At 41.3% G+C, this 20,629-nt stretch overlaps 1 protein-coding gene across 4 annotated transcripts in view; it reads left to right on the forward strand.

The window, feature by feature from the left end:
* The window catches only part of ACOT9 (acyl-CoA thioesterase 9), a 34,152-nt gene that overhangs the window by 9,832 nt on the left and 3,691 nt on the right, over nucleotides 1-20,629 (forward strand). For 2 of the 4 annotated variants that reach the window (XM_068425193.1, XM_068425194.1), the window contains 12 exons: nucleotides 7,098-7,268; nucleotides 7,365-7,402; nucleotides 8,531-8,614; nucleotides 9,203-9,306; nucleotides 10,435-10,508; nucleotides 12,515-12,582; nucleotides 13,546-13,657; nucleotides 14,802-14,892; nucleotides 15,383-15,468; nucleotides 16,223-16,310; nucleotides 16,500-16,650; nucleotides 16,902-19,535. In XM_068425193.1, the coding sequence (XP_068281294.1) occupies nucleotides 7,098-7,268; nucleotides 7,365-7,402; nucleotides 8,531-8,614; nucleotides 9,203-9,306; nucleotides 10,435-10,508; nucleotides 12,515-12,582; nucleotides 13,546-13,657; nucleotides 14,802-14,892; nucleotides 15,383-15,468; nucleotides 16,223-16,310; nucleotides 16,500-16,650; nucleotides 16,902-16,960 (1,126 nt within the window). In that variant the 3' untranslated portion in view covers nucleotides 16,961-19,535. Of the gene's footprint in view, nucleotides 1-7,097; nucleotides 7,269-7,364; nucleotides 7,403-8,530; nucleotides 8,615-9,202; nucleotides 9,307-10,434; nucleotides 10,509-12,514; nucleotides 12,583-13,545; nucleotides 13,658-14,801; nucleotides 14,893-15,382; nucleotides 15,469-16,222; nucleotides 16,311-16,499; nucleotides 16,651-16,901; nucleotides 19,536-20,629 lie in introns of those variants that run through there. The other 2 variants (XM_068425196.1, XM_068425195.1) reach the window with 2 other exon arrangements.

A 20,629-nucleotide genomic window follows, 5' to 3' on the forward strand; every position in this document is an offset into this window, starting at 1 on the left:
GTGTCACGGTTTAAAGCTGGGCTGGCGATTAAACCTGCGGCAGATGCCCTCTGTTATCCCCCCCCCTCCCCCCAGAGGGAAAGGGAAAGGGAAAAGGGAGAGAGACTTCTGGGTTGGAAAATTAAAACAGTTTTAATAAACTATAATAATGAAAAAAAAGTATAATAATAATAATAGAAATAATCAAATATATACAAATATATATACAAAACCAAGATTGAGCTCCCCTGAAGTCAGCCACGTCACCACCGGCACTGCAGGGCAGGCTCCGGGAAGGCCCAGCCTGGGCCTAGCGACGGTCGAGAGCTGGATTCAGGAACGCACGGATCGGGATCGGGGGCAGCAGGAAAACAGACGGAGTCCTCCCTGGACACCGGCCATAGCAGAAAGAGTGAGACCCTCATGATCCCCCCCCTTTATACCGAGAATGACGTGTATGGGATGGAATACCCTCGTTGGTCAATTTTGGGTCACCTGCCCTGTCCGCTCCCCTCTGCAGCTGCGACCCCCCTTCGGCTCTTCACTCGTAAGCAATGAGGAATTCAGCAGTGACCTTGGTTTCTCTCAAGAATAAGTACAGCAAGAGCCTTTCTGCACAACATCCCTACCGGTGCCTCAGTGATAACTACAAACTTCGAGCGTTATCAGTCCTGGAAGCAGACACTGTCTGCAAAAACATGCAGTTAGTTAGAGGAGACTTAGCTGAAAGTAAAAATCACTGAAAGGAAAATCGGCCTGGTTTAGGCCAAACCAGGACATTCCACCCCTTATTCCATACCATTCACGTCATACTCAGATCACCACTAACTTTTCATTTTAAAATATATACAGATAACATTAGTTTATGATTCATCTCTATACAAAAAAAAAAGTTCATCAAGTTCATTTAGTTCAGGATTGTGGGTTTCCATCTGGCTAGGAGTCTCCCAGGGTAGGAGAGATGATATGAGCTTTGTCACAGTTCGTGCCCACGGGTTGCAGGTTAAAGATGTCAGTCTCGAGGAGGTTACTGGACGCCACTTGCAGCTAGCTCCGGTCTCATCACCACTGCTTCAACCTGAAAGACACTTATGAACACTGTTAGTATTATGCAGCAATTAACATCATGCAGTTCAGAATTAAGTATTCTCACCCAAGATCAGATCACCTTCAGGGACACATCGGACTCCACCATCCTGCAGCATCACCCACCAAGTACATCCAGGTCCTTGAGCAAAAGCAATCCCATGAATGGGTTTACCTTTGCCCGTAGCAGGAAGAACCCAGACAGTTTTTCCCAACAGATTCCTTTCATGCACCACAGGGACTTTATCCCCTTCTATTGTATGTAAAAGGTCTGACTGAGCAGGGCCAGCTCGGTTGATAGATCCTCTGGTGTTAACTAGCCAGGTAGCTTGTGCCAAATGCTTATCCCAGTTTTTAAAGGTTCCACCCCCCATTGCTTTTAGGGTAGTTTTTAACAGCCCATTATACCATTCAACTTTCCCAGAGGCTGGTGCATGATAGGGGATGTGATATACCCATTCGATGCCATGCTCTTTGGCCCAGTTATCTATGAGACTGTTTTTGAAATGAGTACCGTTATCCGACTCAATTCTCTCTGGTGTGCCATGTCGCCACAAGATTTGCTTTTCGAGGCCCAGGATAGTGTTCCGGGCAGTGGCATGGGGCACAGAGTATGTTTCCAGCCATCCGGTGGTCGCCTCCACCATGGTAAGTACATAACGTTTACCCTGGCGGGTCTGAGGGAGTGTGATGTAGTCAATTTGCCAGGCCTCCCCATATTTATATTTCAACCACCGCCCCCCATACCACAAAGGTTTTAACCGTTTGGCTTGCTTAATTGCGGCGCATGTTTCACAATCATGGATAACCTGTGCAATAGAGTCCATAGTTAAGTCCACCCCTCGGTCACGAGCCCATCTGTATGTTGCATCTCTTCCTTGATGACCTGAAGTGTCATGAGCCCACCGAGCTAAAAATAGTTCACCTTTATGTTCCCAGTCCAAATCTATTTGGAACACTTTAGCAGCCTGATCTGCTTGTTGGTTGTTTCGATGTTCCTCAGTTGCCCGACTTTTAGGTACGTGAGCATCTACATGACGTACCTTCACGACTAGTTTCTCTAGCCGAGCAGCAATATCTTGCCACAGTTCAACAGCCCAAATAGGTTTACCTTTACGCTGCCAGTTGCTTCGCTTCCACTGCTTTAACCACCCCCACAAGGCATTTGCCACCATCCATGAGTCAGTATAAACATACAGCCTTGGCCACTTTTCTCGTTCAGCAATGTCTAAAGCCAGCTGGATGGCTTTTACCTCTGCAAATTGACTTGATTCACCTTGTCCTTCTGTGGCTTCTGTGACTCGTCGTATAGGACTCCATACAGCAGCTTTCCACTTCCGATGCTTTCCTACAAGACGGCAGGATCCATCGGTGAACAGGGCATACTGCTTCTCATCCTCTGGTAGTTCATTATACGGTGGGGCTTCTTCAGCACGTGTCACCTCCTTTTCTGGTGGCATTCCGAAGTCTTTGCCTTCTGGCCAGTCCATGATCACTTCTAAGATTCCTGGGCGATTAGGGTTTCCTATTCGAGCCCTCTGTGTAATTAATGCAATCCATTTACTCCATGTAGCATCAGTTGCATGATGAGTAGTAGGAACCTTACCCTTGAACATCCAGCCTAGTACTGGTAATCGGGGTGCCAGGAGAAGCTGTGCTTCAGTACCGATTACCTCTGAGGCAGCTCTAACTCCTTCATATGCTGCCAGTATCTCTTTTTCAGTTGGGGTGTAATTGGCCTCAGAGCCCTTGTATCCTCGACTCCAAAATCCTAGGGGTCGACCTCGAGTCTCCCCTGGCACTTTCTGCCAGAGGCTCCAGGTAGGACCATTGTCCCCAGCTGCGGTGTAGAGCACATTTTTAACATCTTGTCCCATACGGACTGGTCCAAGGGCTACTGCATGCACAATTTCTTGTTTAATCTGTTCAAAAGCCTGTTGTTGTTCAGGGCCCCACTGAAAATCATTTTTCTTTCTGGTCACCTGATAAAGAGGGCGTACAATCTGGCTGTAATCTGGAATATGCATTCTCCAGAAACCCACAACGCCTAAGAAGGCTTGTGTTTCCTTTTTGTTAGTTGGTGGGGACATAGCTGTTATTTTGTTGATCACCTCTATCGGGATCTGGCGACGCCCATCTTGCCATTTAATCCCTAAAAACTGGATCTCCCGGGCAGGCCCCTTGACCTTGCCTCTTTTTATGGCAAAACCAGCTTGCAGAAGAATTTGAATTATTTTCTCCCCTTTGTCAAAAACTTCTGCTGCTGTATCACCCCATACAATGATGTCATCAATATATTGCAAATGTTCTGGAGCTCCACCCTCTTCTAGTGCAGTCTGGATCAGTCCGTGGCAAATAGTAGGACTGTGTTTCCACCCCTGGGGCAGTCGATTCCAGGTGTACTGGATACCTCTCCAGGTAAAAGCAAACTGTGGCCTGCACTTTGGTGCCAAGGGAATAGAGAAAAATGCATTAGCAATGTCTATAGTGGCGTATCACTTGGCTGCCTTTGATTCCAGTTCGTATTGAAGTTCTAGCTTGTCTGGCACAGCAGCACTCAGAGGTGGTGTAACTTCATTTAGGCCACGATAGTCCACAGTTAATCTCCATTCTCCATCAGACTTTCGCACTGGCCATATAGGACTATTAAAGGGTGAGCGAGTCTTGCTAATCACTCCTTGATTTTCTAATTGTCTAATCAGTTTATGAATGGGGATCAGGGAGTCTCGATTGGTGCGATATTGTCGTCGGTGCACCGTGGCAGTAGCAATTGGCACCTGTTGTTCTTCAACTTTCAGCAACCCCACAACAGAAGGATCCTCTGAGAGGCCAGGCAAGGTAGACAGCTGTTTAATGTCCTCAGTCTCTACAGCTGCTACACCAAAGGCCCATCTATACCCTTTTGGGTCCTTAAAATACCCTTTCTTAAGGTAGTCTATGCCAAGGATGCACGGAGCATCTGGACCAGTCACAATGGGGTGCTTTTTCCATTCATTTTCAGTTAGGCTCACTTCGGCCTCCAATACAGATAACTCTTGAGATCCCCCTGTTATTCCCGAGATACTGACAGATTCTGTCCCTTTATGATTCGATGGCATGAGGGTGCACTGTGCACCAGTGTCTACCAGGGCTCGATACTTTTGTGGTACTAATGTGCCAGGCCATCGAATCCACACAGTCCAATAAATCCGGTTATCCCTCTCCTCCTCCTGGCTAGAGGCAGGGCCCCTCTAATTAAAGATTGGATTCATGCTGCTCACCGGGATTGGACCTTCATTTCCCCTATTCACTCTTGGAAAAAAAGGATTTGAGGCCCATCTACCCTGACTGGGGTCCTGCTCATTGGTAACTGGAGCAGCCATCCTCCTAGAAAAATTCTCTCTGGTATTTCTGTTAGCTTGCAACTCACGTACTCGTGCCTGTAGGGTACTGGTAGGTTGTCCATGCCATCTGTTCATGTCCTCCCCATAATCACGCAGGGTAAACCACAGGATACCTCGTGACGTGTTCCGTTTCCTTTGAGCCGGTCCAGTAGGAGGGCGTTGCCTCCTAAAGGCTGCAACGTGGGCCTGTGTAGGTAGAGAGTCAAGTTTATTCTCGATCCTGGACAGTTTGTCTGACAGTTGTTTCAATGAGTCCTTGTTCTCCTTAGTCAGTTTTTCCACAGCCGAGACACGGGCCTGCAGTGGGGAAGAAATACTATCTTCATACTGTCGCATATAGTTAGCCATTTCGCCCACACTAGGTCGTGCCATAGCATCTTCTCCCCAGACTAATATTGACAATGTATGGGCATGTGCTGGTGGAGCACTCTTCACAACCTTCCGGAACATGGATCGGTTGCATTCCACTTCATCAGGATTTACAGGATCTACAATGTCCTGAGGGTGTTTATAAATGATCTCTTGCACAGCTAGTTCTCTAAGATAGTTAATACCTTTTTCTATAGTGGTCCATTTGCTTAGGTGGCTCATAACATCATCTTTATAGGGATACCTGCTCTTTACAGCTGACAAGAGTCGCCTCCAGAGACTGATACTGTTCGACCTTCTTGGAAGCATCTTATCAATACCACCATCTCTGGACAGGGATCCCAACTGTCTGGCTTCTCTGCCATCTAATTGCATGCTATCTGCCCCATTATCCCAGCATCGGAGCAACCAGGTAATTATTGGCTCACCGTCATAACGACTAAAATCTTTTCTTATATTTCGCAGTTCTTTCAGGGATAAGGAGTGGTAGGTTATCTCTACTTCCGAGTCCGAGTCCTCCTGTGATTGTTCTGCTTTAGAAGGACCTTTCTTGTCCTTCTTGTGTAATGGGCCTTCTTTAAAAAGACGATCAAGGAAACCCCCCTCTGTGTCAGGCCCTGACTCTGACTGAGAAGGGCCCTCACCTGGGTCCCGTGCTGTCTCTGCCTTAGAAGCCTCTGAGTCATCATCCTTCACTTTACTAGTTGATTTCTTTCGGTGTTTTCTCCTGGTTACAGGGGCAGCATGATACCTCCCGCTGTTGCTGCACTGACATCTAATCACATAGCACACCAGTAACACATACAGGACACCCAAAAATAACAACATGCCCTGTTCGAATTTTGCAGGAATCAGCTTGGCAAAAAAGGAGCAGATACTATCAAAATCAGTTAAAAGACGCCCGGTGTGCGCAGCTACGGATTCGCGATTAAAGCTGCCCATCATTGTATCATAGAGATAAGAGATCGGAATAATAACTGCCCGGTTTATCATGACATAAATCAGTATCAAAACCCATACCAAAAAGACACATTTCGACCAGCACGCCCTGTTAAACCACATGAAAGCACTAACACACAGCGCATACGGCAAGTAAGGTATCATTACACATAACTCTAAAACAAGCTTTATAAAGAAAAGAGGTAACACAAGGCTCACAAATAACATTATCATCTTAGCTATCTGTTTTAATTTCCAACCCCTCGTAAATCTCAAAGGAAGAAATCTGATACTCTCTTGGCTGAGCTCTCCGGGTCTCCTCCCACTGGAGCTGGGATTCGACTTATCAGAGCAACCTGTCGGAGCTTCTCTCGAGCCCCACGTTGGGCGCCAATAAATCTGTCACGGTTTAAAGCTGGGCTGGCGATTAAACCTGCGGCAGATGCCCTCTGTTATCCCCCCCCCTCCCCCCAGAGGGAAAGGGAAAGGGAAAAGGGAGAGAGACTTCTGGGTTGGAAAATTAAAACAGTTTTAATAAACTATAATAATGAAAAAAAAGTATAATAATAATAATAGAAATAATCAAATATATACAAATATATATACAAAACCAAGATTGAGCTCCCCTGAAGTCAGCCACGTCACCACCGGCACTGCAGGGCAGGCTCCGGGAAGGCCCAGCCTGGGCCTAGCGACGGTCGAGAGCTGGATTCAGGAGCGCACGGATCGGGATCGGGGGCAGCAGGAAAACAGACGGAGTCCTCCCTGGACACCGGCCATAGCAGAAAGAGAGCGAGACCCTCGTGATCCCCCCCCTTTATACCGAGAATGACATGTGTGGGATGGAATACCCTCGTTGGTCAATTTTGGGTCACCTGCCCTGTCCGCTCCCCTCTGCAGCTGCGACCCCCCTTCGGCTCTTCACTCGTAAGCAATGAGGAATTCAGCAGTGACCTTGGTTTCTCTCAAGAATAAGTACAGCAAGAGCCTTTCTGCACAACATCCCTACCGGTGCCTCAGTGATAACTACAAACTTCGAGCGTTATCAGTCCTGGAAGCAGACACTGTCTGCAAAAACATGCAGTTAGTTAGAGGAGACTTAGCTGAAAGTAAAAATCGCTGAAAGTAAAAATCTCTGAAAGGAAAATCGGCCTGGTTTAGGCCAAACCAGGACACTTAGCATATCTGATCATGTGCATTTCACTTTCTTTTCAAGGCACGCTTACTGTGTCCTGCTATTTTTACGATTATTTTGTTTACATTTTGATAATCTTCAGTGTGACATCTTTTAGCTAGGGTTGCAGTTCATGCTCCAGACGGAGTGGTTTTTTTTCTTACCAGGGATCATGTGCAAGCAATGCAAGAAAGAAAAGCTCTTCATACTTTACTGGCAAAACGGCAGGAAGATCTCCCTCCTAGGAGAATGAAAGATAGCTACTTGGAAGTTATTCTGCCTCTAGGAAGTCAACCAGAAATCAGAGAGAAGTATCTGAATGTACACAACAGCGTAAGGTAACAAAGCAGCCACGTTACACATACAGGAAAGTGTTAACTTTCATTTACTATGTATGTAGGTAGTTAATTGTCAAAACCCCCCATATCTTGCAGGTTTGGAAGGATACTTGAAGATCTTGACAGTTTGGGAGGTATGTATCTACGCTCTTGTAAAGAATGCACAGGTAATGCAGACAAAGTGAGTTTGAGTGCTGTTGAGTGCTGTTTGCTTTGATACAGTATGACCTCAGAGAGGGAATCACATTAATGCACTATCTCGAACGGGAAGGAAAAAAAGAAAATATGCTGATGCTGAAAGAGAAAGAAGGATGATAAAGAACAGATAGAAGCAAAATTGCTCAGCTTCAGCTTCTTGCCTCTGCTAGTTTTGTAAAGGACCAGCTACAAGAATAATTTACTGAGAAATGATCCTAGGTTATGAATCTGCATTGAGTGTTAAATCAGAGAAAATTGCAGAGTGCTGTTTCAAATTAAAACCTACAATTTTTCTCTTAAAAAAACCCACAAAACAACACACAAACCAAACAGATAGTGAGGGGCAAATGTTTTAATCTTCCCTTTGGGGAGAAGAGAGTATGAGCTGGAAAGAACAGAATATATCCATTGAGAACAAATGAAAAACACTCAATATAGATTTTTGGGTTCTATCTCCGAATTGATGTTAAGGGTAGGAACAACTCAGTTGTTTCATGATCTAGCTTTCTTAATTTTTTTCTCCTTTATATTTATTCACAGTCTTTAAAAGTTCAAGATCTTTGACTTTTGTTTTGCAGCTAAAATAATTGCTAGGTTGTTAATATAACTTGGAGATACTTGTCTCTTAAAATGTCACCAGGTGACTTCCTCCTTCATCAAAGCAGTATTTCAAACTAAGTCCCCAGATAGCATGTACCTGCATGAAATCAAATTAGGAGGTAGGAAGGATCTGAGACAGTGGGCTACAGGGGTAAAGGGAACAGATTAAGTGGGATTGGAAGTAGAGGAGTGATGGGTTGATTTAAAGTGCTCAGCTAAATTTCTATTTGTAATAAGTAAATATGCATATAGCTGAGAGCTGCTGAATCACTGGTTTTATTTATAGCAATCCTGTGAGTTACATATATGAAAATGTGGAAGATATGTGCACTCCTGTAATATGATACTGTAGTTTTGCAGGTACTTCTCATGCTTCACAAAGACAGCTTTGAGCTGCCTCACTAGAATTTTTGTTGAAGTATAGGAGAACTGAGAGCTGACTCCCATTTTTGTTCTCTCCGCAGTTCTTATTTGCTACACTCACACCAAGCAGGAAATGCAGCCAAGGTCTCCCTTATCAATAGTTACAGCTCTGGTGGATAAAATCAGTAAGTGGCATGGTTTCATCAGTAGAAATGGTTTCATCTGTTTGTCTTTCAGCAGGTAATGCCTTCCCATGGTTGTTCCTGAGGATACCTTCTTCCCTCTCCTGTTCAGTTTGCTTCATCTTATTTTGGCTTTGAACTCTGATTACTGTGGCTTTTGTTGAAGGGAGAAGGGAAGAGAGTTTTGTAGATGTTTTTCAGCATTTCATATTTCCCTTCCTTTCAAAATAGGACTTCCAGGCTTTCTGTGCTTCTGTGTTTGGTTTTATTTTTGCACGTGAGTTCCCTAGCTTTGTTATTGAATAGTGTTTGCTCTGGTGGAGCTGGACCTTGCTGGTGTCGCACGTTCTGCTGAACACCTCTGTGGGTCTGCCATCCGTCTGCCACTTGTGTGTCTACTTCCTTCTCCTGTTCTGGCTTTAGAACTCTGATAAAGCAGAAACTGCAGGCTGGCAGCGTAGTGCCTTGCAACAGCTGTCTTTTCTGGGTTGTCTTTGTGTGTGTTGCCACTTACAGAACTGAAAAAGGTCTTAGAGAATCCAGTCTTTCTAATATTAGATGTCTCCAGTAACCTCAATTTTTGTCTTGTAGATTTGTGCAAGAAGATTATACATCCAGACTGTGACATCAAATTCACAGGCAATGTTTCTTGGGTTGGAAGGACCTCAATGGAAGTGAAGATGCACATGCTGCAGGTTAGTTCCTGTGACTTCTCTCCATCCCACAACAGTCGTGAGGTGCTTCAGGGTGAATTCTGGATGATGACGTTAGCAGTCTAGATTATATTTTCTAGAATAACTGTTTTTGAAGGGCTTCAAACAGCCCTAGTGTTTCGAGACCAAGCTGACTTCCAGTAGTCTAGGTGCAGCAAGATACTCTGTTGCTAGTGTTTTTGTCAAGACATGCATTTTTCTTAACCAGCATGTTGTAATTAAACTGGAACACTACTCCTACAGAAAAAATAGGGGGCTGTGCTCTGCATTTTCTTAAAGAAGTTTCTACTTGCTTTTGAAAAACTTTATTTTCCTTATATTGATGCATTTTATAGATTTAAAAATTGTACTGTTGGTAGGCAGATTCAGTATTAAATCATATGTCTTGTGTTCATCTTATCTACTGTGTAGCACAATTATTGTAATAAGTTATTAAATAGTAAATAATAGAAAATAAATCAAATGAAGGGTGTAACCAGGTTACACTGTGCAGGAAGCAGAAGGAATGTTAATAATTCAATTAAAAAATTATTAATGTTTCTATTGAATATTTACTGTCAGTTGATTTGTTAACTGAAACATTAATTCAGTAATTTAATTATTTAGAGTAACAAAGATATACTATAAACACCTAAGTGGTATTAGTGGCTATAATTTAGATAGGTAAATATTTTTTAATTCACTTTGTCTCCTTAAGTAAAATCTGATGTAGAAGGTAATTTTACACCTTTATTGTCTGAACTCCTCCTGGTGCTGGTATTAGCAGCAATTTGATTTTGACAACTAATTGTTGTTTTGGCATTTCTCAGAATAAACGGTAAGTGGGTCCTTTCACAATGCCTGTGTTGATTTCCTCCTACCCCCAGCTGAAACCAGTAGTTAATAAGCATTCCCTGCTTATTGTTTACATTGCAGAATTCCTGAAACTAGAGTTTTAATCTGTGTTATCTTCTTCTTTGACCAGTTGTGAGAGATCTTGGAAGGGGTGACAGAAAGTGAAAGTAAACAACAGTAACAGTGTGATCACATAGTGGATGTCAATTGAATAGCTTGCTGAGCACATTTACAGTTTTAGAATTTAAAAATGTAATTGTTTCCCGTTTCTCTTAGCTACATGACGGTGATTACAGCCCTGTGTTGGATGCAACCTTTGTCATGGTGGCCCGGGATCCAGAAAATAAACGGTAATTTGTAGGACAGGAAAGTGGTCTTCAAACTCCTGCTATGGTAAAAATAGCGAATATGGCAGCTTGCTATGAATGTGTAGAAGCCATATAGTGTAGGTGATAAATAAATCGCATAGTCAATGTTGTCTGCTGGCAAGTGTTACTTTCCTGGGGCAAGCTTCAGAGCATTGATTTCAGCAGTCATATGATACCGAGAATTGCTCTTATTCTTGGGATCTGACCCTTTAACAGATTTTCCCTGTGTTTGAATGACTGGCCTGATGAACGTAGAAGTGAATGAGTTGGCTAGAAACCCACCTGCATTCTACAGTAGAATTAATTGCTTTCATGCCCTAAAAAAAATGAAAATGTTGAGTCTCAATGGTTAAATAGCCTTTGAGTGAATAATGTCATTAGTTCCCTAATAGACACGATAGGTATCATCAGAATAACTCAGCCTAAAACTTGGTTAAGTAAGTAACATGGGACTGATAAATATTCTCACAGAACTAAAACAAAATTTTCTTATTTTTCTGATTTCACTGTCTCTTAATCATGAAACTAACAGGTTGCTCAGTTTCAGTTTTGGTTGATATGACTCCAGCACTAGAAAAAAAAACAGTTGTATTTCTTACCTCTTTCTTGTAGAGCCTGATAAAGTAATAAACAATTTTCTGTTTCTAACTAGGTTAAATAATTGCCTGTATTTAATGAAGAGGGATATGTTTAATGAAGGGGTTTTGCTTGACATAATTATTTAGTCCTGATAATATTATAAGTAGTTATTAGGTTTCCTTCAGATTTATGAGATATTTTTAAACCTATTAACATACTATACATTTAAATATATATACACTTATATTTATGGTTCCCATTTTAAGGACTTATTTTGCAGAAGAATTACATCAAATCTGATGTAATTATATACTAGCAGATTGACTAAGGACAAGCCTACATGGACTTGTGCAGACAGATAAAAACTTCAGTGGCTGTTCTTCAAGCCAGCTGTGTTTTGGAAGCACTCTGTCCATATAAGCAGGGTATTTATTCTGTGTGAGGTAAAAGGCTTTCAGACAGGTAGAGGGTATGTTAGGTTGGTTATAGTGCCACAGAAACATGGTTGTGTGGCTTTTGGACCATAGGCTTTTGGACCATAGCAAACTTTCATCTCAGCAGCTTGGGGCTTGGGCAGGAGAGCTGATGTAGATGTGTCCTGAGTTGAGAAAAGAGAGAATGAAATCTGCGATGGAGCTGGTGTGTCTCCAAAATCCAGAGCTTTAGCAAACCAGGAAAGAGCAGTTTGTTTCAAGTGAAAAGGTCCTCTCTGCATGCCTCTTGTCACCAGCCCAAGTGAAGGCTTGGGGTAGAGGTGAACTGTTCAGCAAAGTTAATAATTGGAAAAATAATAATTGGAAATTATGGGGAAGAATGGCTTTTGTAAATAAGCATTTGCCTTGCCTTGCGAAAAGAAATAATTAAATGTTATACAATTAGGTTAGAGTAAACTTATTTGTGCAGTAAAATAAACATACAAATTTGTACTCAAGGCAGCCTCATATCATCTTTTCAGATAAGTAGTACACGTGGTAAACAACTTTTGGCTGTTGATAAGAACACTTGCTAGCTACAGCACTGTGCTCTTTCTGTTCCAGGAGGAATGATACAGTTCGAGTTTTATGTATCTCTTTTAGACTGTCCTATCACATCTTCATTTGCTGAGTTTCTAAGCAGCTTTCTGCTTGAATAATCTTAATTATAATATATGGGTACAGTTTTAGCTCTTTAAGAAGCATAGAGACATGGCTTACTCTTTCTCAATTATACTAGATAGTGGTTGGATCACTTAATTGCCTCTTCAGAGTTAAAGCTTATACGATATTCTTTTGGCAGCTGCCACATAACCTGAAGTGTATGTCTTTTCATCTTGTAACATGTATGTAAGCAAACATGGAAGGCTGTTATAGTGTATTCACAGGACCAATTCTTATAATGTTTGTAACTTAAAAAAAAATCCCTGTCTGTAGGCCAGCATTTGTTAATCCACTTGTTCCTGAGACTCCTGAGGAAGAAGAAATCTTCAAGCAAGGGGAATGTACGTCATACTTACTGGTAGTATGCACATCTGTCTCAGGTTCAACTTAGTAGCTGGAAAGAAGTAGACTTCCGAAGTTTTCCTGCTTAGAAATGCTCCTAATTTGTTTAAAATCAGATTTTCGTTCTGCCTCGTGTGTGTCAGTAGTGTAAGAGAGTTTAAAAGCCTGCAACCACATTCTTTGGCTAAACTGACAGACAAGGGCACTCCTGATGTGCTCTGCACCACCCCCCAGACTTCTCTGTTTCCAGCATGCTCGCTCCACTTAAGATGTGAGTGCAGCACAGGCTTTCCTCGTGCTCTGGATGATTGATTGCCCCCATGGTGGATCTGCTGGGTGCATTGCAGCTCCTTACCTGTCTGGGTGCCTGTGTTCGTTTTGGAAAGAAACTCAGAAAAAGAAAAGGGGAGAGCAGGGGAAGGAGTGTGTAGCTCCAACTTCTTTTTTTTTCAAGCTGGAATTTTAAAGCAGAGAATTAGAGAAACATTAAAGACTGAATAAACTGAAAAGAAGATCCTGTAAGCTAAAATTTCAATCATTGTGGCTTATGGTAGTGAGTTCTATCATGAATTTGCATTCTTGCACCATTGGCAAAATCTGAAGAAGATTGATTGTTCTGTAGGGTTTCTTTTTTGATATGTTTTTCTGTACTTTGAGGGGCGTACTTAATTTTTCTGTAGGAGGAGTGGGTAGGTGGGCATCATAGTATATATATAAAAGGTCTTCATCACATTGGTGAGGTAACAGTGAACTTCTGTCTTGTTTTTTCTTCGATGCAGTCAATTCTAAAAGCCAAATTTCTGTTTAAATCTGTGGGTCTATGAAGTTACAGCTTTTAACTTACAGAGGGAAAAAGAAAAAAGGAAAGAGACAGCCGATTCAAGATTAAAATCTCCAGAGGCAAGCCAAATGTATTTTTTTTTCTTTGAGCTCTAATATGATTTTTTTTTTTTAATGTTTAGTGAACAAGTTGAAGAGGATTGATTTCAGCACTGCCTCCTTACTGAAAATGGCTCCCACTGCGGAAGAAAGAAACATCGTTCATGACATATTCCTTAATACATTGGACACGAGGCAAGAAGGGGAGGGGTGGAGGAGAACTGAAATCTTATGAGAGGGAAAAGTAATGTGCCTTTTGAGTGGTTGCTCATAAGAGGGCAGTCTAGAATAAATGCACACATTCTCTTTTCCCATTGTGTGATTTAAACTCTGTGGCATTTTATTTGAAACATGGGTACAAAATTTAATATGACATCTATGCGTCTTAGAAGAGTCTTCTGTCATTCAAGAGTGTTAGCTGTGGTGAAAGTGACAGTGTTAGTACAAAGAGCTTCTGAGCAAGCTGTTTATGAATAATCTTGAGGAAAAAGGTTGATGTTGTTTAACCAAATAAGGGAATGGAATGGTTTTGCAGCCATGTGACTTGCACAATCTAAGAGTTTTCTGCCATGATATCTAGAAAAAAAACCTGTGAGGGCAGGAATTGGCCATATTTTGACCGTGTAACCTTGCAATGTGTGTTAAATATAATATCTGACAACATTATTTGAGGGAGACTAGTGTTGGCATACTTCTCAGACTTTAGATTTGTGTGAAATTGTCCAGTGCCAATGGTGATAGAACAATGCCTAATGACACTAGTGCAGTGTTGTATGTGTGGATAATTTATAATTTCTTTAACTTACTAACATTATACAGTTGTTACTTTCAAAGCTGTTTACCTAAGTGAGACACGCCTTCCCTTAAAATTAGCGGATGTATTTTGTACACCTTCTGTCTGGATTTGAAAACCTCAAACCGTCTGCATGTTTGATGTTGAATTACTCTGTTAGCTCATCGTGTGCTTTTAATTTGTATTAAGACTTAAAAAACAGAGTAACGCTTTTCTGGCAAAGTGTGTGCTTTGTGGCTGAGATTTATCTTTTCTTTCATGTACCTTTCTCAAGTTTGCTCATTCACATAAGCTTGAACAGTAGCAGAAGTTTTTGAAAGATCAGGAGTGTAGGCTTATTGCAGTAACAAATCAAATGTATCACTTTAGATAAGGCTTCAAGGTCAGTTGCAACAGCTTTTAGTGATAGCATTTCTGGTTTTGTTTTTTTTTTTCTGTTTTTTGTTTGTTTGTTTGTTTAGTGAGTGTCTGCATTTGCTATTTATGCATTTCTGACTTGCTGAATCCTGCTAATGTGGGCTATAAAGTTTATTGTCTCTTCCAAAGGACAGTAAGTTTCCGGAGTCGTAAATTACCACCCAATTCAGTGTGGATGGAAGATGCAAAGCTAAAAGGCCTACAAATTTGCCATCCTCAGGTATTTTGAAAAATATTAGTGAATTACAGAAACAGTTACTTAGGAATTGTCTTGTAAGACTAGTCAATCCATTATTTTGTTTTGATTCTGCAGTCCTTGCAATGTATTTAGATCTTAGTTTCTTTTGCCGTTTTTCTATTATCTGTATGGATTGCCACTGCACAATAGAAGATTTTTAATCGCCTTGTTTTCTTACCAGACTAATCATTTTGTGTAAAGAAATCCCTTTGTAAAGCGTCTAAGTTGGGCTTCTGGTTGCTGACACAATTTTGAGTTTTTGTCTTATGTTGTCAATGAGTCAGATGAGCTCCTATTAAGTAAAGTTGCCTCAACCATTTGGACTTTAGCATATCTATTTCGGTAGTGCTTTTTATACATTCATATGTTGGGAGTTCTATTAAATACTGTGAACTGAAGTGCAGACTTCAACACAATGCTTTGAAAAGAATATACGTAATATAGCAGTTTGATTTTTTGTTTCTACATACAGGAACGGAACATCTTCAATAGGATTTTTGGGGGTTTTCTCATGAGAAAGGCATTTGAATTGGGATGGGCAACTGCTTGCAGCTATGGGTGAGTTGTAGACCTGCAATATTTGTATAATCCAGAGCACTGTGCACATATACATAGGTCGGGAAGCCAAGCTAACCAACCTAATGACAATCTGAGTAGAAAAGATTTAGGTCGTATTTACGAAGAGATTTGCATCTTGCTCCTTGGAGCTTGATTTTTAAGCATTACATGTCAAGATAGAAAATACATCCTTTTTCTGTTTTCTTTTATCTTACCAAGCTATTGAGATTGACTTTTGAAGATACGTTTTCTTTCTAACCATATAAAACAGACATTCTATCAAATAAATGCTACATCTTTTCATTCCGTATACAAGAGGAATGGTTTCTGAACTCTTCTCATAACTGCTTGTGCTTAGAAAGTGTGACTGAAGTCACCACCCAGCAAAGGTCTGTGCGTAAGTTTAATGGAGCGTGCACAGCCTGATAGAAAGTGAAGTGTTTCATGTCAGTACTTTGAAAACTGAGGCCTAAGCAATGATGGCATGATGATTGCCTAGCCAGTGTAAGTCATAAGATACAATAATGATCCAATAATGTATCTTTAGAGAGTGCGTATTTTTATACGTGTGAGAGGTTTCCTCCAGTTATTTTTGTCTTGGGTGATGACATAATTCTTTAGCACTTCCTGTCCCCTATGTTTAAGAGAGATCTATTTTCTAGTAACTCTTCACTAAAATGCTGACAATGAAATATTTCAAATTTTTCCAAGCACCCTTGTTATTCTTGAGAAGAAATTTCTTTTTCTTGCTCAGGGGTTCCAGACCTTTTATTGTATCTGTTGACGATATCATGTTTCAGAGGCCGGTTGAGGTTGGATCCTTATTACTGCTTTCTGCACAGGTAGGAGTTGATTGCTTTTTTAAAAAGGAGAAAAACTTCTCTTTGCTGTAGTCACTGTTAATCACTGATGATGCACAGTGCATTATGAGAGTGTGTGACTTCTTTTGTTAAACAGTACCGTGAAGTCTGTAACAGTTTTTCAGCGCCAGTGAGAAATTACGAACTATAACTTTTACCTTAACTGTGTAGGTCTGTTACACAGAAAAAAACTACATCCAAGTTCGAGTACACAGTGAGGTTTATGATGCAGATACCAGGGAGCACCACACAACCAATATCTTCCATTTTACATTTATATCAGAAAATGACGTCCCACGGGTTGTCCCCAAAACTTATGGAGGCAAGTATCCAATTACTGCATTGTCATCATAACTGTAGACAAGACGGCTTGCTTTCTGCTGGAACATTGGTCATTTTAATAGGTGAACTATTGGCATTTGAATAATTTAGCAGGATTTCATGGCAGACCACATTTATTTTATGCTTTGATGACAGTGTGGATTGCTTCTTAATCTTACCATTCTGTGTAGTTGCCCAGTCTTGATACTAAGTTACTAATGTAGGTTCTCTCTTTTCTCCACCTTATTTCAGAGTCCATGTTGTATTTAGATGGGAAGCGACACTTTGCTGCAATCATGAAAGAAATCTGACACACTCTGAGTGCTGCATCAGCAGTGTAGTAGCATGCTGTCTTGGAAAGAGTTGTCACCAGAGATGGCTGACAGATGGGTGCTTGCAATACTAAAAAAAACCCCACCCCAAAGCAAAACCCCAAACCAAACCCAAACCCCGCAACAAAAAATACCTTTTTAATGCTATTTATGTATTTGCATATATTTGGATTTTTTATTCTCTGCTACTAGGATTTGTTGAAATCTACTTTTACATGCTGATGCTAGGAAGAAAGGCTGGAAAAATACAATCTTAGGCTTTAGAGAGCTTCTCTTTCTCTGCTTTGAGAGATCTGATTACGACCTTTGCTGTCTTGTCACCATATGCCTTCTTTCTCTTAGTAGTTCTCCTCTGTGTTTCCCTGATAAGGGGTAGAAATTTTATCAGAAAAACGTGTGCAATAAGTAGATACAAACCGACGAAGCCATTTGACCTACATTCTTGTGTAAATTAGGTTTAGGGTCTTATTTTTTTTTTTATCAAGGACACATGCATCTGGGCAGCAGCATAAGCTCAGAAGTTACTAGCGTGTGTACAGTGTAAAACAGGTGTTTCCCATCTGCTGGGATTTTACAAGGTTGTTATAGCTTCTCTTTTGGATGGTTTCATGTTCCCTTGGGAAGAAAATGATTTTTGCAATGAAATGAGATGGCCAGGTGGTCTTTTCTGGCATTTGGTTTGCATATAGCCAGTCCTTGCCAGCCTCTTCTAACTTTTTGGATTGTTTGGATGTAACTGTAAGTGAGTTACTTAATGAATTATTTCTCATGGCCTGTAGAGTAGGGATCTGATTGGTGAGATTGGATGGGACTGGGAAATGGCATTGTAGAACAGAACATTTTGTTTTGTTAGGGATTGGGAGCAGAAAAGGTAAAATGCTGCTCAAATGGTAATGGTTATGTTTGATGCTGGAGTTAGGGGTTCAGAGGATCTGTGTTGAGCAGCTCCTAAGTCAGCTGCTGAATGGTGGGAGGATTTTTATCTCACTGAGGCGTGGTACAGCTAGAGGACAACTTCCTCAGCTGGATTATTTGTCTGATTCCTTGGTAGACTGTAATGAAATCTGAGTATTGCACAGCTTTAAAGGTTGTCAAGTTTACCTGTGAAGGACAGCGTAATTCCCCACCCCAGAGGAGACACCATGGTGGACATAACTGTGGTGTCTAAGTAACAGGAAGAAAGTACTTGATACTGAAGTGCTTCTGCTGTAGTGGAGAAAGTTTTGATAATCTCTAGTATCTGGCAGATAAAGCCCAACATCCTGAGATTAGGAAGGTGAATGGGTGGGAGGTATCAGCTTTTAGCAGTGAGGATGATTAGTCACGAGCACAAAATTGGACCTCTGGTACCTTCAAATCAAGACTGATATCCTGTCTGATCAAGACACCCAAAGAGGAGTAGCTGGGCTCAGTGGTAGGTTAAATAGATGAAGTATGATATCTTATAATACACAAGAATAGACTCTGGCTTCCTTGCTAGGTTTGAAATCTTTTGAAATCAGGAAGCAGCAAGTAGAAATAATGTGAATTGACACAGATGCATGAGACAGGTTGATAAAATAAAGCAACGTGTTGAAATTTTATTTCTGAGTAAGAAATTTTGAGAAATTCGCAATTGGGACCAGCTTCTTTTGGTGCTAGGATAGCGTGAAGGTCATGGCTGGTTGCTCTTCATGTGAGGAGAGTGAGCATTGTAATAGCCAGTGTGTTATAGATCAGCCTTTTCTTTCTAAGATTTGGCTGCCTGTATTTCTAAGTTAGGTGGCTTTCCAGTGGAGGCACAGGGGTGTTGCCTGATCCGAATCAGATTAATGCATTGCAGTGATAGTAAGCTCTTGGTTCCTTACATAGAGTTTCTCTCTTCAGCCATGCTCCAGTGCAGATTCAGCTGGATGATGTTACAATCTTTTCCTTTAATGGTTATGACATTGTGGATATGTATTGTGTTTTCTGTTTTTCTCTTTTTTAAACCTCTGTGGAAGCTGAGTATACTTGACTGACCACACAAAGAACTGAAATTCTATCCCAGCTTCTTCCCCCCTAGCTGCATGGATCACTGTTGGCTATTACAAACTAAGTAGGAAGGCAGGAAGTGGAGGGATCTATTTCAGAACTACGTATTACTCCTGACTGTCTGCAGGTTTTTATCATTGACCCAGTGGTCCTACCTGGGTCACTTTTTTGTATAACATTTGTCAGTTAAGGGGGCTACCAAGTTCTTCCTCTGCTGCCTTTTCAGCTGTATTTAAATACGAATTTATCATAATTTCTGAATTCAGCCTTCGGGAAGGGATTGGAGAGAAGAAAAAGAGGTAATAGAGCAGGAGCAAGGAAGGTGTGACATCAAAACCTCTGGACACAGTGAAGAAAATGAATCCCACAAATGAAGATGCTTAGAAGAATTAGTGTGTTTTCAAAGTTCATAATAACTTAATCGTGTACCGCAGTCACAGTAGTTATAGAAATGTATGTACAGTCATACAGAATGTGTGTATATATATACATATGTAAAAGATATAAAATATATATAGTAATAAACAGAAAGACGTAACAATATGTGCTCACGTTTTTTATTCGGAGAAGGTAACTCCAAGTTGTCACCCTCTCTGATAACAGGCTAAATGTATCTTTGTTCAAGGGTGTTATTTATGCACGTCACTGTATACCTTCGTGTGTGAGATAAAATTGTTCTCACATCTCACATTCAGAATGAAAATATTTTAACATAGTAATTAATGTTGAGTTTATATTGCAACTTAATGAGCAACCTGTCATTGCTGTAAGTGACTAACCATTACCACACAAGCCTAAAGGTATTGGTAGAAAATCTTTTTGTTTATGGTGAACCTATCTGTGTAATTAGCTGTGGCTCTGTAGTGTGAAGGAAATGTTTCTGTGCTCATCGCGTCTTGCAATATAGCGAGGAGGAGGAAGTCTGTGGTAGCTGGATTGCCTCCCCTAACCCTGTCGGTAGTTAATGGTGATATAAAAGGAGATTTCTGTGTGACTGGCTGAGCTCAGTGCCTGAAAAAGCACTTTGTTTTAAATGTTTTAATTTTTCTGTGTTAAAAAAAAAAATATTACTCACTCAAACTTACTGTAACATCTTCTGGTAGCCCTTGTTCAAATACACACGATTCCTCTGCAGCCACGTTGTGGTGTACAGCATTCTGTGAGGAAGCTTGCTGGAGCTGGTGCAGCATGGGCCATGGAGTGAAGGTTTAGTTCAGAAACCTGCTCTAACCTTACTGCATGCTTAATTGGTTTTACTGCACGTTCAGTCCAGCCTTTGTCTGGTGGCAGACTTGTTTGATTCCTGGTCCTCCTGTGAAATGCATTTTTAACAAGGTGTGGGACACATTATTTCTTCACGGGCTGGGCACTAGCTAACAGGAAAATAAAAGGGTAAATATTCATGAAAGAGAAACTGGGGACTGCTTTTCTGGACGGTGTAGTTGGATGATGATACTGCATAGAAAATACACTGGTGCACTTGCCCTGACAGCAGAGGATCTTTGTCCCTGCAGGGCTCCTGTCCACGAGGCTGGAGGCACTTCTGGGCACTGGCTGCTCCTTACTCTTTTATCTGCTGTTACATAGCAGAGATGGGAGGTTTCTGGAGGAGGGGAGCATGGCTCTGGGGAATGG

This window comes from Nyctibius grandis, chromosome 2, assembly GCF_013368605.1.
Source record: "Nyctibius grandis isolate bNycGra1 chromosome 2, bNycGra1.pri, whole genome shotgun sequence".
NCBI lineage: Eukaryota > Metazoa > Chordata > Aves > Nyctibiiformes > Nyctibiidae > Nyctibius > Nyctibius grandis.